At 31.5% G+C, this 23,458-nt stretch overlaps 2 protein-coding genes and 1 long non-coding RNA gene across 3 annotated transcripts; 1 reads left to right on the top strand and 2 right to left on the bottom strand.

Annotated features, from left to right (window-relative positions):
- Positions 1-4,639: 4,639 nt before the first annotated feature.
- Positions 4,640-5,646, bottom strand: LOC121223095 (uncharacterized). Its single transcript, XR_005920479.1, has 2 exons — positions 5,218-5,646; positions 4,640-4,938 (listed from the first exon to the last, which is right to left on the bottom strand). It is a non-coding gene; the product is annotated as an uncharacterized lncRNA (long non-coding RNA).
- Positions 5,647-16,814: 11,168 nt separating this feature from the next.
- On the top strand, positions 16,815-19,514 carry LOC121223094 (membrin-11). Its single transcript, XM_041104092.1, has 4 exons — positions 16,815-17,176; positions 18,040-18,160; positions 18,240-18,389; positions 18,882-19,514. The coding sequence occupies exons 1-4, from the start codon at positions 16,932-16,934 to the stop codon at positions 19,041-19,043; spliced, it is 678 nt and encodes a 225-aa protein (XP_040960026.1). The 5' UTR covers positions 16,815-16,931; the 3' UTR covers positions 19,044-19,514.
- Positions 19,515-20,235: 721 nt separating this feature from the next.
- Positions 20,236-22,328, bottom strand: LOC121223093 (pre-mRNA-splicing factor 18). Its single transcript, XM_041104091.1, has 2 exons — positions 21,833-22,328; positions 20,236-20,488 (listed from the first exon to the last, which is right to left on the bottom strand). The coding sequence occupies exons 1-2, from the start codon at positions 21,935-21,937 to the stop codon at positions 20,318-20,320; spliced, it is 276 nt and encodes a 91-aa protein (XP_040960025.1). The 5' UTR covers positions 21,938-22,328; the 3' UTR covers positions 20,236-20,317.
- Between the last annotated feature and the right edge of the window lie 1,130 nt (positions 22,329-23,458).

The raw sequence follows: 23,458 nt of genomic DNA, 5'->3' as shown, positions 1-23,458 counted from the left end.
CATTAGATGCATTTGGTGTGATGGTCACGGGCTTTGAACTGCGGGCCGTGACACTAGCATTTGCTTTCTTCTATCTTTTTGATGAAAAACTATTAAAAAGATGGCATGAATGAACTCTAAGAAATCTACTCTTAGGAGGGATAACCTAGAATCATGTAAAATTCTCGTGATTTCAATTAGGCAGGGATTTTACTAACGATTTTTAACTCCATGTCCAAGAAAATATATTATAATTTACTCGTATCTATAAAAAATTATGTAACAAATATATTTATTAAAAAGTTACATAAAAATTAATTGATATTTTGATTATAATGATAAAATTAATTATTTATCATGCATAGTGTTTTGGGTGTAATTTTATTATGATTATTTTTAATTGATCTATCATATTAAAAGACAATATCATATTAAAAGACAAAAACACCCTCATAAAAATATAAATTAATTTGTATAGGGTATATTTTAGTAATTTTATAACTACATTGGTATGCGATTGACTTATGACGTCAATTCAATATAACACTTAATATGTACTAGAAATCATATCAAATGCGTATGCGTGTGGAAATCTCGTATTAAGAACACGTGTGTATTTAAAAATAACTTACAATAAATAATGAAACGTATGACTTGAAACTAATTAATAATAATTACACATAAAATATGTGCGATATTAAAATTAAAAAAAGATTAGATTTAATTGTTTAACAGTGTGTTGTTATCAATTTTGAGTCCGTGTTGAGTTAACTTGTGATAATAACTCAATCAAATACAATGTTAGTACTAAAAATCTTATTACACGCGTACGCCTTGAAACATAGATGCCCATTTGAAGCTAACATACAATAAACAATGAAATAAACAATGAAATGTATGGTTTGAAACTAATTAATCATATTAAACATATAGATTAAATTATAAGTAAAACAAAATTTAAATACATAAATACATCAGATAAAAAATACTAAATGCACTATAATTGTTTATCATGGTTTTGACATTAATTATAAGTTAGTATCGAGTTGACCTATGAGACCTACTCAAGCAATATTATTAGTGTATATATATATAATTTATGGAGATAATAAATTGTGTATATTAAAACAAATATATATAGAATATATTAAAATGAAATTTTGGTTGAGTAGTAAGTTTACTAGATTAGTAATCTAATTGGTGCAGGTTCAAATCCCACCATATAATATTTTAATTAGTTTTGTTAAAATGAAAAAGTCAAAATTCCTTCGAATAATATAATTTTCTAATTACAGATAGACATTTTTATAATTTTTTGATCGAAATAATGACTCCATTGAGAGTGATACTAATTTAGTTATACACTTAATAAATACTATATATAAAGATAGATAGATATATAGTTAACATAATATAAAACCAGCCCGATTGCTTAATATGCTACAATTGAGAATTCTGGAGGCAGGTAAACAATGGAAATTTGTTATTGTGGAAGGTTAATTTCATCTTTTAAAGGAAAGAAAAGGGAAAAAAAAAGAAATTTTGCTTTTAATCTATTTAAAGTATTATAAATTTATATACTTTTTAATGCTAATTGTAGTAAGGCCCAATCGGCCTGGGTCCAAACACAAAAAGAAAACAATCCTAACCCAACAAATAAGTGGCCCAATAATTACCCTAGCCCAATAGAAACCCCAGCCCAAAACACTGAAAGCAGAAACCCTAGCGCTACTCAACCTAGCCGCAGCAGCCTCCCCGCCTCCAATAGACCTCGATCGGCGCACGTTTCGGGACTAGCTCCTCCAATCAGCGCACGTCTCGGAGCCCACTCCCTCCCCAGCACCGTAGTCTCCGCGAACACCTGAAAAACGGACTCAAAGAGTCCAAAGAGAAAAAATAGCAAGCAAGATTGTTTTTTCCCTCGATTTATTTTATTTTTGGCCTATAAAAGGCCCTTTTGAATCTGTAAAAAGGGGGATTTTTTTGGTGGACAGAGAGAATACACAAAGAAATCGAGAAATCAAGAGAAAACAGAGTAAAATACCAGTTTTTTTAAGGTGATTATTTGAAGTTTTTTTATTGTGCTTTTGTGTGCGAAAAATAAAAGGAGTAAAGGGAAGGAGACTTACCTTGGCCCTCGAAAGCTGCTAAGAAAGGTTTGAGAACCCAGATGTGGCACCCCTCCGGTCTCCGATTACATGGAGTTGCGGTGGGGGCTAATAGGACGGCGGTGCAAGGAAGCTAGGAGAAACCCTAGCAGAGCACCAGAGACTTTATTTTTATTTTTTTTCCCATTCGGTTTCAACTGATTTTGAAGGGTAAAAATTTGGGTTTAAACAATATTCAAAACGGCGCCGTTTCGTCCAGGCCCTGACCGGCGCGGTGACCCGACCCGGAGGGGAGGATCCGCGCGCTCTGACGTCACATGGTCTATTTCCGCAATTGCCCCTTCCTTTTTTGCAACGCTTTTTAATTAAATCCTTTTTACTTATTTTAGAAATTGGGTCGCATATTTTATTTTTGTTTCAATTTAGTCCCTCGCTGCACGGCGTTTTGGAAGGACGGGATAATTCCCCTTTTGGTCCTCCTTTGTTACGCGCGTGTTCAAGTGGGCCCTTTCTTTTAAAATTTTATTCAAAATTCGCCCAGTTTTTTGTTTTTAAGTTCAATTTAGTCCATTTTGTTTGTTTATTTTTTTTATTTTTTTTAAAAAATATTTATCATTGTTTCATATTGTTATATTATTTATTATCATAGTTATTATCATTACCTCTATATTCATACACGCACAGTTTTTACATAATATATTTATAAATGTTTTTATATATGGTACATACGCCTATTTTTATATATAATATATATGCATTTTTATATTTTTTAACATATTTTTTTTATTTTATAAATACATGCATTTTTTTACAAAACATATATATCTTTTATATTTTATTTGTTTTACTTTACTTTTTGTAAATATATACATATGCATTTTTTTTCCTTTTTGTTTCATTTTGAATACATGTTTTTGTGTTCGTCTTATTGGATATATTTTATTCCTTCTATTTGTATGTATACTTGTATATGTGTTAGATTTATGTGAACATATGTTTGCAACTTTATTGTTATATTGTATTTGTATATATATATCTGCAAATATTTATTCGTGTATGTTGAAAATTAAAGGATCCATATCATATTGTATATAAGCACTTTAGCATACCCTTTTGGAAATATATTTTGGTTTTAACCATTCATCAAAATTATTTTCTTGATTTAAAGGTTTTTTTGAATAAAAGTATTTTCGGAAGTTTGGGATTTTCGAGGGAAATTGAGTCCTAACGTATTGGGTTCTGATTTTCTTTGTCAATCTTAAATGACTGAGAACATTTTTCCAAAATGCATAAAAATCATTTTTGGGAACTTAACTTGTTGTGCCCTAACGTATTGGGTGTGGCATGTTACTTTCTCGAAATGAAGATTTTCGTATAAAATAAAAATGATATTCAAGTTTGGGGAATTATGAGGAATTGTACCCTAACGTATTGGGACTCGATTTCTGTACATGACTTGAACAATTGAATATCCTTTTGCAAATTTCATCATTCAAGCTTATTTTAAAATCTTTTTAACTTTCGACACAAAAGACATCAAATAATCAATTTGGTACTGATTTTGGGCGTTACGAGGGTGCTAATCCTTCCTCGTGCGTAACTGACTCCCGAACCTGTTTTCAAAATTCACAGACCAAAATAGTTTTTAAGGTGAGCCGGTCACACATTAATAAAGGATCGATGGCGACTCCAGTTTTATTTTTAAAAGTCGACAACTAAAATTTTTGTTTTCAAAAAACGGTATCGACACTAATTATTGATAGACAATATCAACAGAGGTCAATAAGGAGGGGGATAGTGTCCTGGTCAAGTAGCAGGGAAGAAGATAATGAAAAATGGAGTACTGTCCCCCTCAAAAAGGGTCTTTAAAATATATATATATGGAGGTTAATCGGATGAAATTCCGAGTTAAACTTCGGGCTAGATTATTATATTTTATTATAATTGTATAACAATTTGTCTCCCACATTGTCGAAATAGAGTTTTAACTCGAAACTCTACTGAGTAAGTTCCATTGTCTGACAGTGTGGTACTAAAGTTAAAAGGTTATTTGAGAAATGGTTTTAAGGAAACAAGTCATAGAATACTGCGAACTGTATTTCCCGTAAGTAAAAATGTCCCTTACCTTGTCGAAGAAATTAGTGATCTTTAAAAACGACAATCATGATTGTGAATTAGTGAACTATTAGAAAACTGAAAGTCGTGATATTAAATCAACGGACTGTAAAAATGACAGTCACGATATTAAATCAAGTGAACTATTAGAAAACTGATGGTTGCGATCTTAAATCAAGTGAACCGTAAAAATGACAGCCGCGATATTAAATCGAGCGAACTATTAGAATATCGAAAGTCGGGATCTTAAATCAAGCGAACCGTAAAAATGAAAACCACAATATTAAATCAAGTGAACTGTTAGAATATCGAAAGTTGCAATCTTAAATCAAGTGAACCGTAAAAATGATAACCGCAATATTAAATCAAGCAAACTATTAAAATATCGAAGGTCGTGATATTAAATCGAGCAAACCATAAAAATGATAGTCGCGATATTAAATCAAGCAAACTGTTAAAATATCAAATGTCGCAATTGTGATACCCAATTGTTGCCCGGGGCCCAAAACCATTTGCACAGCCCAATAAACCAAATATATTCGGCCCAATATAGCCCAATTTCATTAATTCAAGCCCAAATTTAGCCTAACCCAATTAACCTAATCCTAAACTGATTCTAGGAACCCTAATTCTCCCTGCGCCGCACATGTTCTCTATCGCAGCAACTTCACCACGCACAACGCAGTAACCGCTCCACGTCTTCGCTTGCACGTCCACCCGCACAACGCTCACACACCTGCAAGCCACGAACAACACAACAAGATATACACGCAGCAAAACAATTGTAAAAGGATTTAGTAAGGGCTATATAAAGGCCAATCGAATCTGTTAAGGGGGGTGAGAAAATTTTTGTACCGAAATTAAAGAGAAAATACGAAAGAGAAAAGAAATAGAAAAGAAAGTTTTTGGAAGGTGATTATTTTGTTTTTCTTTTTACTTTTACTGTTTTTTTGGAGGTTCTTTTTTTTTTGTTTTTTAAAACAAATAAACGAAGAGGGAGAGAAAGGAGGCTTACCTGGTGTCGCCGGAGCGTCGTCGGAGGCCAAGGGACGGCCTAGTGGCGGTAGATTTTTGACGGCGGCGACGTGGGGGGTGCTAGGGTCGAAACCCTAGCAGAGCACCCCCCTTTTTTTTCATCTTCTTTTGTTTTAAAACAGAAAATGAAAATTTTTAAGGAAAATTTTGGTTTTAATATACAATCAAAACGGCGCCGTTTAAGCCTTTAACCCGTGTGACCCGACCGGCGCATTTCTTTCAAATAGACAATTTGCGTGATCCGTCCTCCGCTTTTATAACTTGCTTAAATTGATTCTTTCATGTTTTCTTAAATGTGGCCGCATTTTCCATTGTTTATTTTTAATTTGGTCCAGGCTCGCTGTTGTTTTGGAAGGCTTGAAATATTTCCGAATTGGTCCTCTATGTTATGCGCATTTTACAAATTTGCTCTCTGTTTAAATTTATCTTTGTTTTTTTCCCTCTCTTAAATTTTGTTTTGATTACAATTTAAATTTTAGTATTTGTTTTGCTAATTAAGTTTAATAATAGTTTGTTTTATTATTATCATTATAATTAGTATTATCATTATTATATTTACACATGCATATGCACTTTATAATATATATGTATATGTTTTAAATGTTTTTATATTCATATATATATTATTATATTTTATTATATTTTATTTTCATAGCTTTTATATACATATATATATTTATATTTTATAATATTTAATATTTTTCATATTTTATAATTTATACATATATACACGCATAGGTGTTAATATATATATATATTTTGAACGTTTTTAAATATCTATGCATATTTTATTATTATCTTATTTTCTTAGTTTATATATATATATACATTTACAGTTTATAATACATATACATACTTTTATATTTTTATCTTATTTTCATAAATTTCACATACATATATATACATACATATTTTCTTAGAAATTATATTAAGTTTTTGTTTTGTTTCATATAGTTCATTCATTATTTGTTATCATTTTATATACGTATACTTATATATACATGTTTTAATATATGCATATATATTTTTAAAAATTTATTTATATATTATACTTATATATATACATATTTTGTACATACGTATACATATAATTTAAATTAAAATATTTGTTTCATATTATATCAACATTTTTAACATATCTTTTAGAAAATATATATATTTTTTGATTTCGTCAAAACTTTAAAATCATTTTCTTTTAATTTAAAGGCTTTTAAAATAAAAGTGATATTCGATATTTGGGATTTTCGAGGAAATCGAGCCCTAACATATTGGGTTCCGATTTTCTTTATTAATCCTAAATAATCGAGAATTTTCTTTTTCAAAACGCATAAATAAAAAATTATTTTCGAGAATTCAATATGTTATGTCCTAACGCATTGGGCATGACATATAGCTTTCTCGAAATGAAGATTTTCTTTAAGATTTTAAAATGATATTCAAAGTTCGAAAATTTTGAAAAATTGTACCCTAACGTATTGGGTTTTGATTTCTTTATCTAACTTTCCGTTTCAGATTTCAACATTAGAGTTTAACAAAAATCTTTTTAACCTTCGACATTAAGACATTAAACAATCAATTTGGTATCGATTTTTGGCGTTACGAGGGTGCTAACCCTTCCTCGTGCGTAACTGACTCCTGAACCCGTTTTCTCAAATTTCGTAGACCAAATTTGTTTTTAAGGTGGGCCGATTACACCTAAATCATGGATCGGTGGCGACTCCAATTTTTTTTATTTTTTTAAAGTCGACAACTAAATTTTTGTTTTCAAAAAATAGTTTCGACAGCGATCTTAAATCAAACGAACTGTTAGAATATCGAAGGTCATGATCTTAAATCGAGCAAACCGTGAAAATGACACTCGCGATATTAAATCGAGCGAACTGTTAGAATATTGGATGTCGCGATCTTATATCGAGCGAAACGTAAAAATGACAGTCGCAATATTAAATCAAGTGAACAGTTAGAATATCAAAGGTCGCGATCTTAAATCAAGCGAACCGTAAAAATGACAGCGGCAATATTAAATCAAGCGAATTGTTAGAATATCGAAGGTCGTGATATTAAATCGAGCAAACCATAATAATGACAGCTGTGATATTAAATCAAGCAAACTGCTAGAAAATCGAAGGTCGCGATATTAAATCAGCGATTCGTAAAAATGACAGTCAAACTAAATCTCGAGGCATCGCGCCTAAAAAAGTTATTATAAGAAAGCGAGAGGTACCTTATATTATTCATCTCTCAAATATATGTGACCTCGCAATCTGTTTCCACTGAGGATAAGCTTAAGCAGAGAAACCATGTCAGTGAATGATGTAGGAATTGAGCCAACAAATTCATCGCTCGCTAGACTAAAAATTTTCAAGCATTTGCAAGTGACCCATGTTTAAAGGAAGTTCACCTACGATTTTGTTGTTGCTAGCATCAAATATCAAACCATCTAACCTTAGACAAGGATCAAAAGAATATACAGAAAACATAATTCAACTTAGCAGACAAAGTATGTAAAGAAATAATAAAGGGAGGAATTGAGCCAGTGAACTGATTCCTGCCAAAAACATGTAATACAGCGAATTCACTCAACGAAAATGGGGAAGGACCAGAACCAACATTTATGAGAGCATTCCTATAAAAGAAAGAAGAGTACAATCCAACCAGATCCATATATGACATTGACAACTCAGCTACCCAAGTTGGACGAAATTGAATCTGAAAGTCCATTACTTGCAATATGGAGATGCATTAGACTCCCACAATTTTCGCCTGACTCATTTGGAATTTCACCACTGAACTTATTGAAAGAAAAGTCAACAACTTGCAAACTTGTAATCGGCCCAAAAATTGCAGGAATGGTTCCATTCAATTGAGTCCTCTAACTTTATCACTTACCACTGTTGTTTTCGGTGCAGAGAATTGAAGTACAGAACACGTAGAATTGAGGTTAGGAACACTTTTCACTGCTATTTTCACTACTGTTTTTGATGCATTGATTCCTCTTTCAAAGCTAAAATCGCTTTCACTTTACAAGCATCGAACAATGGAAAAATCAAAAGATGAAACCATGATATTTTCCCAAGAAAGCATTACCAGAGGTAAATATGACATTTTCCCAAATTTGGAATTGAAGTGATCAAGAAAATTGCAGACAACATTTGCGAAGCATGAAAAATGGGATTGACAAGCAGAATTGAAATACAAAAAGAAATGATCGAATTCCAATCTCAGTAACTAAAAATCTAACATTTCTCACTAAAAAATAAGCAAGAAATGGAATTATTGGAGAAAATTGAATCAAGAAAAAAAATGACTCAATTGAAGTAATAAAAAGCAGATTCAATCATTACAAACTAATTGAACAGAATAAAACTCAAATAGCATAGCTGGAAAAAAATTAAACAAAAAGAAATGAATGCAAAAATGATACGCATTATCAGATTCTTTTGAAGAGTAACATTCAAATATTTAAAAAGGAAATGAAACAAGTGAATTATCCATCTATTATCAGATTCTTTTGCATGTTGATTTGGCCTTCAGTAGTTACAAAGAATGATTTCAGCTTCCAAGTTTGTTAACTTTGGAAGTTTATTTGAAGAAGAAGCAGAAACAAGAAACAAGAAGAGAAGTCAACTAACCATTATATGCACTGATATCAGAAATACCCTAATTGGGTATATGAGATTTGGGTGTAAAGTTGAGTTTGGAGACCTTTTAGAAATTCCTTTGAAAATCACCAAATTAGTCTCATCTTTCTCTTCGTCTATCACCATCACCACCACTTTATCGTGTATTGAAACGAAACCCCCATTATGTCACAGTTTCAGATTCCTATAGGGTTTCAATTTCTCCCCACTAAAGAAGAAATCCTTTTTTGTTACCTTAAACCAATCACCAACGGCGATTCCGTCGCTTCTGGTGTGATATGGCGTGCAATATTTACAGTGCAAATTGGGAGCCTTGGAAAATTTTCGACAAAGATTATGCAGATTCTGTTGTTGCTGTTTGATGATTCCATTGTTGCTTTTTCCATTATCTAAAAGTCTGTTTAAAATTCACGAATTCCTTAATCTTCTTCACGAGTTCGTTTCGCGCTCATCGCAGGTGAATAATGAAGAGAGATGGTGTCCCGGTCATGGAACAGAGAAGAAGATGAAAGGTTAATTGGGTCGGAGTTCGGGCGGATTATTATAATTGAATAACACTAATAATTTGTTTTATGTATACAGTAATGCATTTATGTGGGCAAAATACCAAAAAAAGCCCTATTTTTTTAAAATTTATCGAAATGGGTTCGGTATTTTATTATTTACCGGAATGGGCCATTTTTCCCAAAATCGCGTCCACGTCAGCGCGCTTTGTTTATGTGGACACAAATCGCGCCTACGAGGACGCGATTTTCTAACACATCAGCAAAACGCGCTGACGTGGACGCGATTTCCTGACACATCCCCTAACATCGCGCTGACGTGGACGCGATTTCAGGAAAAATGGCCCATTCCGGTAAATAATAAAATATCGGGCCTATTTTGATAAATTTTTAAAAAATAGGACTTTTATGTGTAATTTACCCCTTTTATGTTACTTTTTGCATTAAATTTTAATTATGTTTGGGATCATTTCATAATATTATTTTCAATACCATCCTAACACAATTAGAGAAAATTTGTGTAATTTTTTTGCGTCAATATATTTATTTAGATTGTTGTGACATGTTTTAATTTTTTAAGAGTTTGTAATTATAAATAATATTAAATTAATGCAAAATACTAATGGACAAAGAACCAGCTTATAATTGAACCAAATCTACGCATACTAAACTGCACCATGGTGGAACTCGTAATCCATATAAGATACTAAAGGCTTTATTCAAATATATTTACCATAATGAAAGGGTTGAGCGAGATAGTATCACACCAATTCAATTGAAAAAAAAGTATGAAATATCATTATTTAATAAAAACAGGGTATTTTAGACAAAAAGATTCTCTCAAAAAGAAAATAGTTTTGATTTTATATAATAACATTTCCATATTATTCCTTAAGTTGTTTGAATTGAAAAACAAAAGGCATATATTTAGAAACTATTTTGAAGTCCAAAAGAAACTCAAAAACACTTGTTTAAATTGAGGTTAGTTAATCAAATTTCTTTAAACATATTTTAAATTCATTCTAGCTCATTTTAGGCACCCAGTGTTTTTGAATTAGAAGGATCTCCCCTAACGTGCAGGGTTGTAAAACCTTGCATACTTACTTCCTCCAAACACTCTAATCAAAACAAGAAGCAAGTTTCAAAGATCAAACACCATATATATTTCAATATTTTTACATAAACAGTTATTGGGTAAATCAAGTGTTTATTTGTACTTCTAAGAGATCTCTTGTTTACAATAAATCATTTTTGTAAAAGGGAGAGAGTTTCTAGCTAAGCCTTGAAAAGCTAAACATGTTCTAATAGATTCTTGAAAGCTAGATAAGTTCTATCAGAGGGGAAATTATTTCTATCTTAGCCTCGTACAAAATAAGTATTTGTAAAAGTTGTACCTTATCCTTAAAAGGTATCGATTCTAAAATAGAGAGTTGGGACAATCCTTAGTGAAAATGGTTAAATTAGTGAAGGTAGACAATTGTTTCAATTTATTCAAAATCTTTTCGCTTTCATTTTGAATTTTGAATTTTTTTTAGAAGATACTATTGTTAATAGGAATCATGAACAATAATAATGCAAGACATGAGGCATAGTACAAATGATAAATAAATCATTACAAACTAATGCACAAATGTTATGTTTGCAGGATAATCTCAAAAAAAAAAAAAGAGAGGATAAATTGATCAAATCATTTAAATTTTCATCCTAGTCTGCACATCATCAAATCAACTTGACAATGAACACCGATCAACCAAGAAAAAATTGCCAAAAGCCTCAAGAGACCCACCGCATTAATGATGCACAAAACGCCAAGTCTCAAATAGCTTATTTTCCTCCTTAGTTTCTTGAATCTATCACCATTACTATGATTTATCATGATAAAGCCCTTTGAGAATAGTTCCTAATAGAGTTGATGACACCCTTATATTGGCAAATCTCATATATATGTCAGAACATGACTAAAAAATAAAAATTAAAACTACATCTACTTTAAAATAAATAGAGTGAACAAAATAAAACCACAAAATTATAGACAAAACCACGATAATATGGATTGAAATTAAAAACGAAGCAAAAGTAAGAAAATTAATGTTGAAGAAATGTGACCAGCTCGAAGATTGCCACCACTGTCAATTAAGCAAAGATTTAATGTGAAAAAATTGAACAGATAAAGTTTTTCTATTGGTACTTTTAAGCTAAGAATGTCAACTACTTCTAATTTAATTTAACTGCTAATAAATAAAATTAATTTTAAGTTTCTCAATCATAAAATTAACTAAGTATGATGTTATTTATTATACATTTTCTTTTAAAATAAGAGTTATTCGTTGATAATAGTGAAATTACCTCTTCACAAATCATTAAAAATGACATTTTAATATTTTTTTAAAAAAACAATCATTTTTGAAAGGATTATCCTTTCCTTTGGATTGAATTTTTAATTTAGGTAAAAGGAAGTAAAAAGAAACTGAGTATCCTTTATTTTCTTTTGAAAGCTTAGTGTGCGTTTGGCTTCAAACAACATTTTCTGTTTTCATCTTTTTATTTTTATATTCAGAAAACTATTTTCATTTTCTATTTTTCAAATGTTTGATAAATAAAAATAGTAATTTGTTTTCAATAATCAAAATAGCAAAAACGCGTTGGGTATATATTTTTCAAAATATAAATAAAAAATAATTAAATAATTACATTAAAGTATAATTTATTTAAAATATATGACAATAGTAAAATAAAATGTAATTAAATAAAAAAAGTTATAAAAACAAAAAGTTGTTTCTAAAAGGATTAGAATCTGGGTAATTTTAATACAGAAAAAAATCACTTGTTTTAAACTTTTTTTTTCCATATTTCCAAAATATTTTTATTGAAAACATGTTTTTCTTATTCTCAAAATTTCACATATTTTTATTTTCATTTTTCAAGAATCATTTTCAAAATTATTAACCAAACATGTTTTTTTCACTATTTTCTATTTTCTAAAAATTTGAAGATAAAAACAACTATTGTTTCCTCAAACTAAACTTACCCTTAATTTTTAATTTACCCAAATTTAGGAGGAAAGCTAAAGAAAGTGATAGCAAAATAAATTCGTATTTTTAATATATTTATTTTTGGCTAATTATCAAATAAAATGCTATTAAATTTAGATTTTTCTTGTCAAGAATGAAGTTAGTGTGCTGAATTCAAACTCTTACAAAAAAAAGAGAGACTAAATTGGAACAAAAAGCAAAGAGGAGGACCTGATTAAAAAATTGAAGGTTCAAAGATGATTGGATAAAGATTGAAGGGTTAAAGATTGGATAAAGATTGAAGGATTTTTTATATTGTTACAACTTTGTAATTAGTTTAAATTCTAGTTTAAATTTAATTTTTAAATTTTGAATTATTTAGTGATAATATTTAGAATTATTTAGTGATAATATTTAAGAAAAATCTAACTAAATTTTATCACTAAAAATATGTATAAATACTTAGATTTAATTACCTTCCCAGGCTTTTTTCCTTTCCCTTTCCACTTTCCATAATTCCATTTAAACCATTTATTATGATTCTTTTCATGATTAATTAAATTCTTTTTTAGCTTTAGCCTGAAAATTGCTCCAATAAGACAATCGTGAGATACGAGCTCGCTCAAAAAACCTCTCAACACAGTATTTTCTATCTCTCCGGTATATGGGATAGTACAAATTCGTCTCTTAAAGTTGATTCAGCTTCGATTCAAAAAGTGCACGTTAGGTTGGAGTTGTTTGGCGTACAGTTGGGAAGATAAATTGACCGTGTTGTGTTCGAATTCCCACGAACAAATTGGCGTGCCTAAGTGGGAAAAGCCAGTTGGATTTTGTCAAGCGAGATAGAGATTGGATTTAAACGACCCACGCGGTTGAGGCCGTTGATTCGAGTTGGGCTTTTTAGAGTGCAAGGTTGTCAAAATCTTAAATTGCGAACACGTGTATCGCAATTAAAAATTTGGCAAGAGTCGGTTTGCAGGTTGCACTGGGATTGACTACTTACGGAAAAGTTGGCGACTGGAACGTTCTTGGTCGCTATAACGAGCTTATTGCTTGGACATGAAAATCTATTTCAAGGATCGATTCAAGATTGGAGTACATCGAGGCTAAGGCTAAGCTTAAAAAAATATTTTATTTATCCATTTATTTTATTTTCTTAAATTTATTTATTTTTCGCATTTTTGAATCTGTTTTATTTTAATTTCGTATTTTCTTCTTTATTTATCTTAATCAATTTAAACCCCCCATTTTTTTTATTTTCAACATTTCTACACATAGGTCGTGGGTATGACTGTGACTGCAACATCGATTCTGGTCATGGAAAAGGGCGAATTTAGATAGCCAGTACCTGTGGATTCGACCCTACTGCTTTATACTACTAATTACTGTTATTTTGTAGTAGGAATTTATATTTGGTGGTTTTAATGCCCATCAGAAAGGAAACCCAAAAAATTAAGATAATAAAATATATTTTTTATCTTCTATTTCTTTTTAAAACAAATTTATAAAAAGGGCATAATTGTAAATTTTCATATAATTAATGCTTTCGTTTTCTTTCCATTGTTTAACCAAATAAAAAATAGTTAAAATTACTTCATTTTCTTTTCCTTTATTTATTTTAATTATCCAAACAAATATAATTATTTACTTCCCTTCACTTTTATTTCTCCTTTACTACTTTTAATGGGCCTTTGGTATAATGGAAAGTTATTACTTTTTAAGGAATTTAAATATTTACTTCGTTGGAATGTAATTTCAAGATTGATTTGCTTTCTTTAAAATGTAACATTGCATTAGGAGTAATTTCCCCACAAATAATGGAAAGTGTTGGAAAGTTAGTTTGCCATGTAACTAGAAAGTAAGACAAAATTAGCAATATTATTTTTATTGGTGTTTTGGGTATTAACTTATTCATTGCAAAAATAAAAAACACAATTATAGTATGTTCTATTCTTTGCGGATCATTCATTGTTTCAAAGTATCTATGTTTTCTTTTATTATAAATATTTTTTTAAATATATTTTCATTAATATCAAATTTTAGTACTAAGATAATTTCAAGCGAATTATGCAATATTTGAAAATTGTTAGTTTGATTAATCAACTCGAAATTGTCAAGAGTGGGGTGAATTGACCTTTTAAAAACTTTTGGTAGTTAGGAGAATAAATAGAGACAATGAACACGATGATATATAGTAGTTCGACGCTAATTGCCTACTCCACTACCTTAGCTTTTTACAACTAAGGATTTTTCTCAAATTCATTAATCTGACAACCTTTGAGGACAAAGTTTACCTTTACAAAACTCCCAAATCTTAAGACAAAACCTTCTCAAAGAGTGAATACAAATAGCAAACTAAGAAGTAATCCTCACAAGATTAGAGTTTTTGCAAATTAAGCACTAATACAAAGAGAAGCACTTGAGCTGAATGAGTACAATGAAAGCTTACAAGTGTGTATAAAGATAATTGTTGAGAATTTTAAAGCACAAGTTTTTTTAAATTAGTCTGAACTTTGATTGTCTTTACCAGTATAACATGAGATAGGTCGAACCGATATCGTTGGAGCATAGATACATAGAATGCATTGTGGATCTTTTGCAATTCCGACGACAAAGCTAGACGATAAGCAACCGGTCCAACTCTTTCAACAATCTTGTAAGGCCCGATATATCTGGGACTCAATTTTCCCTTACGAACAAAACACATAATCTTTTTCCACGAAGAGACTTTCAAAAACACCTTATCACCCACAACATATTCGATATCCTTCTGCTTTAGATCAACAAAGGATTTCTGTCTATCTGAGGTTGCTTTCAATCTGTCCTTGATCAACTTAACTACATTTTTTGCTTCCTAAATCAACTCTGGCTTGATTACCTTCTTTTCACTCAATTTTGACCAGCATAAGGGTGTTCTACTCCGCCGACCATATAACGCTTCATATGGTGCCATTTGAATGCTCGACTGGAAACTATTATTTTACACAAATACAACTAGTTGTAAATAATGTTCCCAGCCAAATTCGAGATTAATAATGTAGGTTTGCAGCATATCCTCCAGCACCTAAATAACTTGCACTGATTGGCCATCAGATTGATGATGGAAACCTGTGTTGAAATTCAACCTCATGCCCAATGATTCATGCCATTGCTTCTAGAATCTTGAGGTAATACGTGAGTTATGAACTGAGATAATAGACATAAGCCCACCATACACTCTAACCATCTCGTGAATATATAATTCAACCAAATTCAAAAGTGACCAATCAGTTCTCACAACTAGAAAATGAGCAGACTCGTCAATCAATCCACTATCACCCAGATTGCATTTCTTTTGCTCAATGAGGTCGGTAAACCAACCACAAAATCTATGGAAATCAGTTCCCATTTCTATTATAGAATAGAGATAAGCTGAAGTAACCCGATAGGAACTTGATACTCGACTTTTACATGTTGACAGGTTAGGCACTTACAACATAGTCCACAATTTCTCTTTCATTTCGGGCCACCAGTATGTTTCTCGCAAGTCACGATACATTTTTTCACTACCGGGGTGCACAACAAAAGAACCATCGTGAGCCTCGCACAAAATTATTCTTTTCAAATAAGCATTATTAAGAACATAGATTCGATTGCTAAACTAGAGGCAATCATCCAAATAAATGTTGAAACTCTCACAAACACCTTGCTCAACAAGCTTAATTTGATCAAGTAACATGGGCTTAATTTTTAACTTAGCTAAAAGGCTGTCATCATTGCATATACTGAGCTGAGCATGTTGGATCTGGTGCCCTAAATGTAGTATTTTCGTCTATATACACTTTTAATTTTTTCAAACGGTTGGTAAATAAAATATTTCATGGATACATTAATATACTTTGTATAATGTCCTCATGTGGTTTTTGCATGCAAATCAAAATAGAAACAAATATTGCTTACTGGTTGTCTAATGTTTAAACTAATACTAAGAGATATTATGTGGTCGGATCGTAATACGAAAAGATAGCCTGTATTAGTAAACAAACCTAAACATGTCCATAGTCTAATCGATAATGAGAAAATCGATCAAAAGACTAATATGTCGTCTATTAAGTCCAATTGGAAAGACGCTTTATCTTGGGCATTGGAGCGGACGACTCTCAAAACATAGATAATAGATGTGACTGACTGGATTAATGTATAATTTAATTTTATAAAAATTAGTGTAACAATTAACATAATTTAATTTTATAAAAATTAAATACATCCATAAAATAATTAAATGTATTTTAAGTATAAAAGTGAATTAAGAAAAGAAAAACCCTTAATAACAAGGGTGCTGTGACGGTCTAATATGGATGGGATGCCGTATCTTCTGACGTGGCAGTACATGATAGGCTGTAATGATGTGTTTACCTGCCAAAAGAAATTCAAAACCGCAATTCAGTAAAAACAATAAAACCAAAAACAAAAAACTAAAGCAATCTCCATTTGCCTGCTCTGCACCCATTTATTTCTATCAGGGAAAAACAAGAACACGCTTTCTTTGGGAATTCAAGCATGGCGGGGATGGAGGGAGGAGGGACATTATCGGAAGTGTATCAAAGCGCTAGAAAGCTACTTCTTCGAGCAAGGGATGGGGTCGAACGCTTAGAGAGATTCGAGAGCTCCGTCTCCGGTACCGATTCTCCTGAACTCTCCTTCGCCGTTAAGAAAGATATCTCTCAGATCCACTCTCTATGCGCCGATATGGATCGCCTCTGGCGTTCTATCCCCGCCAAATCTCAACGCGATCTCTGGAAAAGGTATTACCCCAACGCCTACACAATATCACATTTCTCACTATTTTATGGAATTTTGCTATTTAGTTCTTAAACATGTCAATCTTCTTCTAGTTTGTTTATTGTAAATCCTTTTATATTTTAGAATTTCAGTGTTTGTCTTCAATTTGTCAATTTGATTCAATATCCTTAGTCTTCAAATGATTGAGGTCTTGGATAATTTATTACTGATGATCCTTTCTTTCCTTGGAAAATTACTTATTGTGCCTGATTGTTTCAGTTAATTTTTCTTCAATAGAAGTTGAATTTAGTTCAAAGTGTTTTAGCTTCGGTTGTACAACTCATTTTATCTCTATTTATTCATGATTATTATGCATGGGATGTTGGAGGTGGCAGATTTAAGCAAATTCCAGTAACACAATGGTGTGCAGCTTGCAATTGATACTAAGTTTGATAAATTGCAACGAACGTTAGCTTTGCAGGTTCACTAGAAATCAAATTTCTTGCTTACATAGATCATAGACTCAAATATAAAGAGAGCGAGCATTTAAGATTTTGTCCTGTAAAATGAAAGCAACAGCTAAAATTTTAAAAGAAAACAATTTTGAGCTCAAGACTTGACTGACAAAGCTTCTTTATGAGTAGTCTGACTCCTATGTTAAATTGTCTAATAGTTTTAGTTTAGACAAATATATACATTAATTGTATGCCTACTTGATTAGATTTCTTTTTCTTTATTGAGTTACGAGGTGTGCCTTGTTTCGGTGAAGTTTGAAACTGGTTAGTGCTGTTTTGATAATTTCCAACTACCATGCTTATTGATGTTATTGTAACTTATGTTAGTTTGTTGCTCTTACACCTCGAGGCTGTTTATATTTGGCAAACAGAAAAGTTGAACAAGTGGCTGAAGAGGCTGACTCTTTGAAAGATAGTTTAGACAAGTATTCTATGAGGAATCAGAGACGGATGTTGGAAGCGAAAGAGAGAGCTGAGTTGCTTGGAAGAGCTGTATGTAAACCTTTTCCTTCTTGTCGGAAAATGGAGCTGATTTTAGCTTTTCTTGAGTTTTTTTACTTTTTTTTCTTAGAATGGGGAGTCAGCTCATGTCCTGAGAATTTTTGATGAGGAAGCACAAGCAATGCAATCAGTTCGAAATTCATCACGAATGTTGCAAGAATCTTTTGAAACTGGAACAGCAATCCTTTCCAAATATGCAGAACAAAGAGATCGCCTCAAGGTATAAACAGAAAATGAGGTCCTTTGCTGATGCATTTCTATTTAAATAATGTAAATGAAAATTTAACAGAGGCAGTTAATTTCACAGCACATCTAACAGTTTCAACATATGTTATAGTCACAATTGGTTTTATTAATCGTGTGGTTTTTGTTAACTTGGGTTTCTTTTCTTTGCCACCCGTAGGAAATACTGCCTTTAACATACCTGTTCAATCATATATCCATATCTACTCTGACACTAGCGATTAGTTATTGGATGCTGTATTCCGCTCTTAATCTATAGTTGAGTGCACTAGATTGTGAACTCTCTTTTGTTTATTTGTTCAACAGTATAGATTCCCAGGTGCTATAATTTAAGTGACTAGTTATAAATTGTTGATATCTCAAATCATTTGCTTGAAATAAGAAAAGGGTGGTGGTTGATGCATTTTGATATTTATTGCAAGTTGTCACAACCATTGAGTTTTTGAATGGAAGTCTTGTTTTTGTTCAGAGAGCACAACGGAAGGCCCTGGATGTACTTAACACGGTGGGGCTCTCCAACTCTGTCCTGAGGCTCATTGAGAGGAGGAACCGTGTTGATACATGGATCAAATACGTGGGGATGGTTTTGACAATCGTCATTGTGTATTTCTTCTGGAAATGGACCCGGTGATTTGCTGTTTTTCTCGATTCACTTTTCCTCCTAAGCTCAAAGGTTTGTTTTCCTGGATCTCTGATCATGTTAAGAAGACAAGTAGCGCAAGTTTTAACGTGAACAGCTTTGATATATGGAAGAGATGACAAAAATAGATGGTGCATTTACAGAGGACGTTGATTTGGAATATGAAAATGTGAAAAAGAGTTGGAAGAGGGATATGAATCCGGAATTCAGGATTATAGATTGTTAATTTGATATTCGGATCAGGAAACAGTGCCGGTAAGCACTTCCATATTTAGCTACAAAGCATTGCCAGTGTTATTTGCTTGAATTGAAGCTAGAAAATGTTGTCGAAAGTTGCTTGCTATCAACTGTGACTGTGAATCTAGTTAATGATTAGATCGTATATTTTTGTGGTTTTGTAAGTTAAATTTTTTTTAAAAGTAACATTTTCTAGTGTGAATTTGAAAATATTTTTTAATTTCACTAATTTACGTTTTTATATCTTTCAGATGTATATTATATTGAACCTGTACTAATGTTCCCACGCATTTCATTATTATCATTATATAATAAATAAAATTCAAATCCAAATATTTAATTTCATCTTCTCAAGTGAAGCATAGAATATATAAATAATCTTTGGAGCATAATTATATATGCTTCTTTTGGTACCTGAAACAAGACTAGCTATCATATGGAAGATAATTGTTGATTATTGGGTTGATAAATATATTTTTAATATTTGGGAACTTGATTCATTTGGTATATTGAAAAACTTTTAAATAAATTTTAGAGAAATACATTTGGATCACTACATATTTCACTAAGGGTCCGTTTGATTGCCAGTAAAATATTTTCCGTAAAATGATTTCTAAAAAATGTTTTACTTTTCTGTAAAATGATTTACTGAAAAATATTTTCTGGTGTTTGATTGAATTGTGTAAAATATTTTCTGCTGTTTGACAGATTTTCTGAAAATATTTTCCGAAAAATTTGTTTTTACATATATTAATATATATTAATAAATTTTTATATTTTAAATTGTTTTTACATATATTGCAATGATTTATTTATAATAATACTCAATTATTAAGCTACAATATTAATCGTTAAATTGAAAAAAATTAATATCAAATAAATTATTTGTAATTATGTTAAAAGACAAGTATTAAATAATTATAAATTGCTTCGAAACCACAATGAGTATTAGAAATTATATATTTCAGATTATGTATTACTATCATTCCCAAGAACACCTCTAGTGTACTCTACATATCACAAGCATATTACAAATAATAAAAACGCAACGCAAGTACAAAACTGAAGGTAAACAAAGTGCATCCATTGACACCCTCATTATTTTCCATATTATAATGGTCCATGGCAGCCAGGTAGTCCCTCTTCATGCAGCATTCGACCACCACCAACAATGCTTGACGGATATCGTCAGGAAGCACCTGCCATTCAAAAACATGACAATTAAATACTGGGTCTTGTGAAATCTAAATTCTGTGCACAATGCCGCAAACAAACATAGTGGATACCTATAGAAAATTTCAACAAATAACTGGTTCGCTCTTTGTTTAATCTTCTCATAGATTGAAAAAAAAAAGAATCAAAAGGTGCTGGGGAAAAAAAAAGCAACTTCCCAACCATTAAACACTGCTAAAACCGTAAGGAACTGTAATGTTTTGTAGAAACCAATTTCACACAATTAGTATGGGGCAATAATGCAAGTTCAAAGCATGGGGATCAATTCATAATTGAAAGTGACTTAACTTCATAACATCCAGCAAAGGATGAGAGTCATGCTCGTGAATGGAATCATACTGAAGCAGTATGCACTTTTGGAGCTTAAACCTGTTTAATTGTGTTAGAGAAACTATAGGTTCAGTGACTCTATTTACCAAAAACAGGGACTTAGGGAGCAGACCACCAAGATAAATGCTGCAGAACATGGTTGACCATAAATATAACCAGAAAGCAGGTAGTAAACAACTTAGCCATGCAACGAGGCTGACAAAACCTTGTTATAAAGATGAATCTCCTATCCATCTGAACTCCAGGTTTACCAATGATTGGCTATATAACACAGTCACCTGAATAATTCTTCATGAAGACTTCATTGACCATTACACTTTAATGCTATTTGAAATTATTGACCATATTAATATTCTTCCTAATTTAGCCTCCATTAGCCTACACATACCTGTAAGAGAACCTATGCTCCCATTAGCTTGGGGAAACAGGAAGCCTTTGATCATTTGACATCACACCAGTAGATGTGGCCACTTAGTAGGGAACACTTGCTAAGAAAATATTAAAAATTACGGATCATCATGATTTCTATCCCCTAACCAAGCAACTGTTTGAGCGTTCAAAGGGAATAAATCTCAAAACAAGCGATGAGAAAGCAACAGACATTCAGACACCAATAACACTTTGATCACTAGAATTCCAACTCGAAGATACCATGAATATATGTGAATAGCAGTAGAGTAATAATTCAACTCATTAATTTCTATAGCTTCGCCCATCTCTAGGCCCCCAGAGCAAGGGAACAGAAGTCACAGAACATCTCTCAACATTGCAGTCTTCTCAACTAGCAAATACAAGTCCTATACCTCTAGTTTTGATCTAACAAACAGCTAATCTAACAACTTAATTCTTACCGATTTCATTAGTATTTCAAGTAAAATTTCAATTCCTTTAGGTAGAAAACCTATACTCCATTTAACTTGCTAACATATAGAGAAAAAGAAGGAAGATGCAATAATTCAAATCAGCGAAAATATGTTTACCTTCTTCCTACAGAACTTGAACAATGGATTCAAGTAACGAGCGCACTGCTTAAACGTGGCTACCATGGACTTCCCTTTTGTCGTTCTCTTTTCAGCCTCACCCATCTCATCCAACTCATGTTTCCACTCATTCAACACCTCTTGAAAAACACCAGAATATTATCTTCATCACACAGCTCATCGAAATTCGCCTTCATTCTTTCAAATCCTTATCCATATCCGATTCATTTTCGACTGAGGCTGATGCTGGATCACCCAATTTCTTACAAAGCTTCCATGTTCCAATACGAGTTCGAGCCCACAGAAAACCACAGCGATAATCAACAGAGAGGAATGAAGGAATGAATGAGGAGAGTGGGGGATTACTGGAAAAAGATGAGAATGAAGTTTTCTAACAGAAATGAATGAATGAAGGAGGGACGGAAAAATCGATAGAGAGGAAAGCCTGTAAAACCTCTTAAAAGGGAAGACATTTTCCCTAAATTGTAAGCTATTTTACCCGTGTTTGGAGTTGATTTTTCAAATAGAAAATCTTTTCCGCCAAATAAACATCGAAAAAGTTAAAAATGATTTTTTAGAAAATCATTTCCGTCAATTAAACGGGCCCTAAAAATGTAATCCGTAAAATAAAATACGAATTTAATTAATTAATTGTAACAGTTTTCATTTTTATTTATTATTAACAAAGAAGTAGTTTAATCTATTTATGTTTATATTATTAATTTATTCATTTTAAATAAAATAAATTAAATTGAAATAGTTTAAATATTTCATATGTATTAAATTAGAATATACTTTAAAATGTAATTCAAGAGTATATAAAATAAATTCATAATTAAATATATATATTTTTTTATAATTTTGTGGTGAAAACGGATGGCATAAAAGTAACGAAAATAAATAGGTAAACTACACCCATGGTCACTTTTGTTTACCTTAGGTTACGTTTTAGTCACTTATGTTTGAAATGTCACATTTTAGTCATTTACGTTATCATGTTGTAACATTTTAGTCACTGAGCCATTAATCGTCGTTAATGGTGTAACGGTAAGCTGACGTGGCACGTTAAATCATCATTTCAAACAAAATTTTAGGTTAAATTATACAATTGATCCCCATATTTTTTTCGTTTTAAGTAATTTAATTTTTTTTCTTTTATGTTCTTTAAACTTTCCTCTCTTTTTTTCCATTCTCTTATGTTTCTCCCTCTGTTTTCATACCTTTCCCATTTCTTTTAATATATTAGGAAGTCGAATTGGCAATGAAAAAAGAAGTAGGAAGTCGACTTTCATCATATGCCTATAACCAAAACCCATACCATGCTTCTTTTTTCACTACCAATTCGACTTCCTAGTATGTTAAAAGAAATAAAGAAGGTAGAAAAACAGAGGGAGAAGTAGAAGAGAATGGAAAAAAAAGAAAAAAAAAAGAAAGAAAGTTAAAAGAACATAAAAGAATTAAATTGCTCAAAACGAAAAATTATGGGGACCAATTGTATAATTTAACCTAAAGTTTTTGTTTGAAATGATGATTTAACGTGCCACGTCAGCTTACCATTACACCATTAACGACAATTAACGGCTCAGTGACTAAAATGTTACAAACTAAAATGTAACATTTCAAACA

The sequence above is a fragment of the Gossypium hirsutum genome, chromosome D11 (genome assembly GCF_007990345.1).
Source record: "Gossypium hirsutum isolate 1008001.06 chromosome D11, Gossypium_hirsutum_v2.1, whole genome shotgun sequence".
Classification (NCBI taxonomy): domain Eukaryota; kingdom Viridiplantae; phylum Streptophyta; class Magnoliopsida; order Malvales; family Malvaceae; genus Gossypium; species Gossypium hirsutum.
This window is presented reverse-complemented; position numbering and strand designations above follow the sequence as displayed.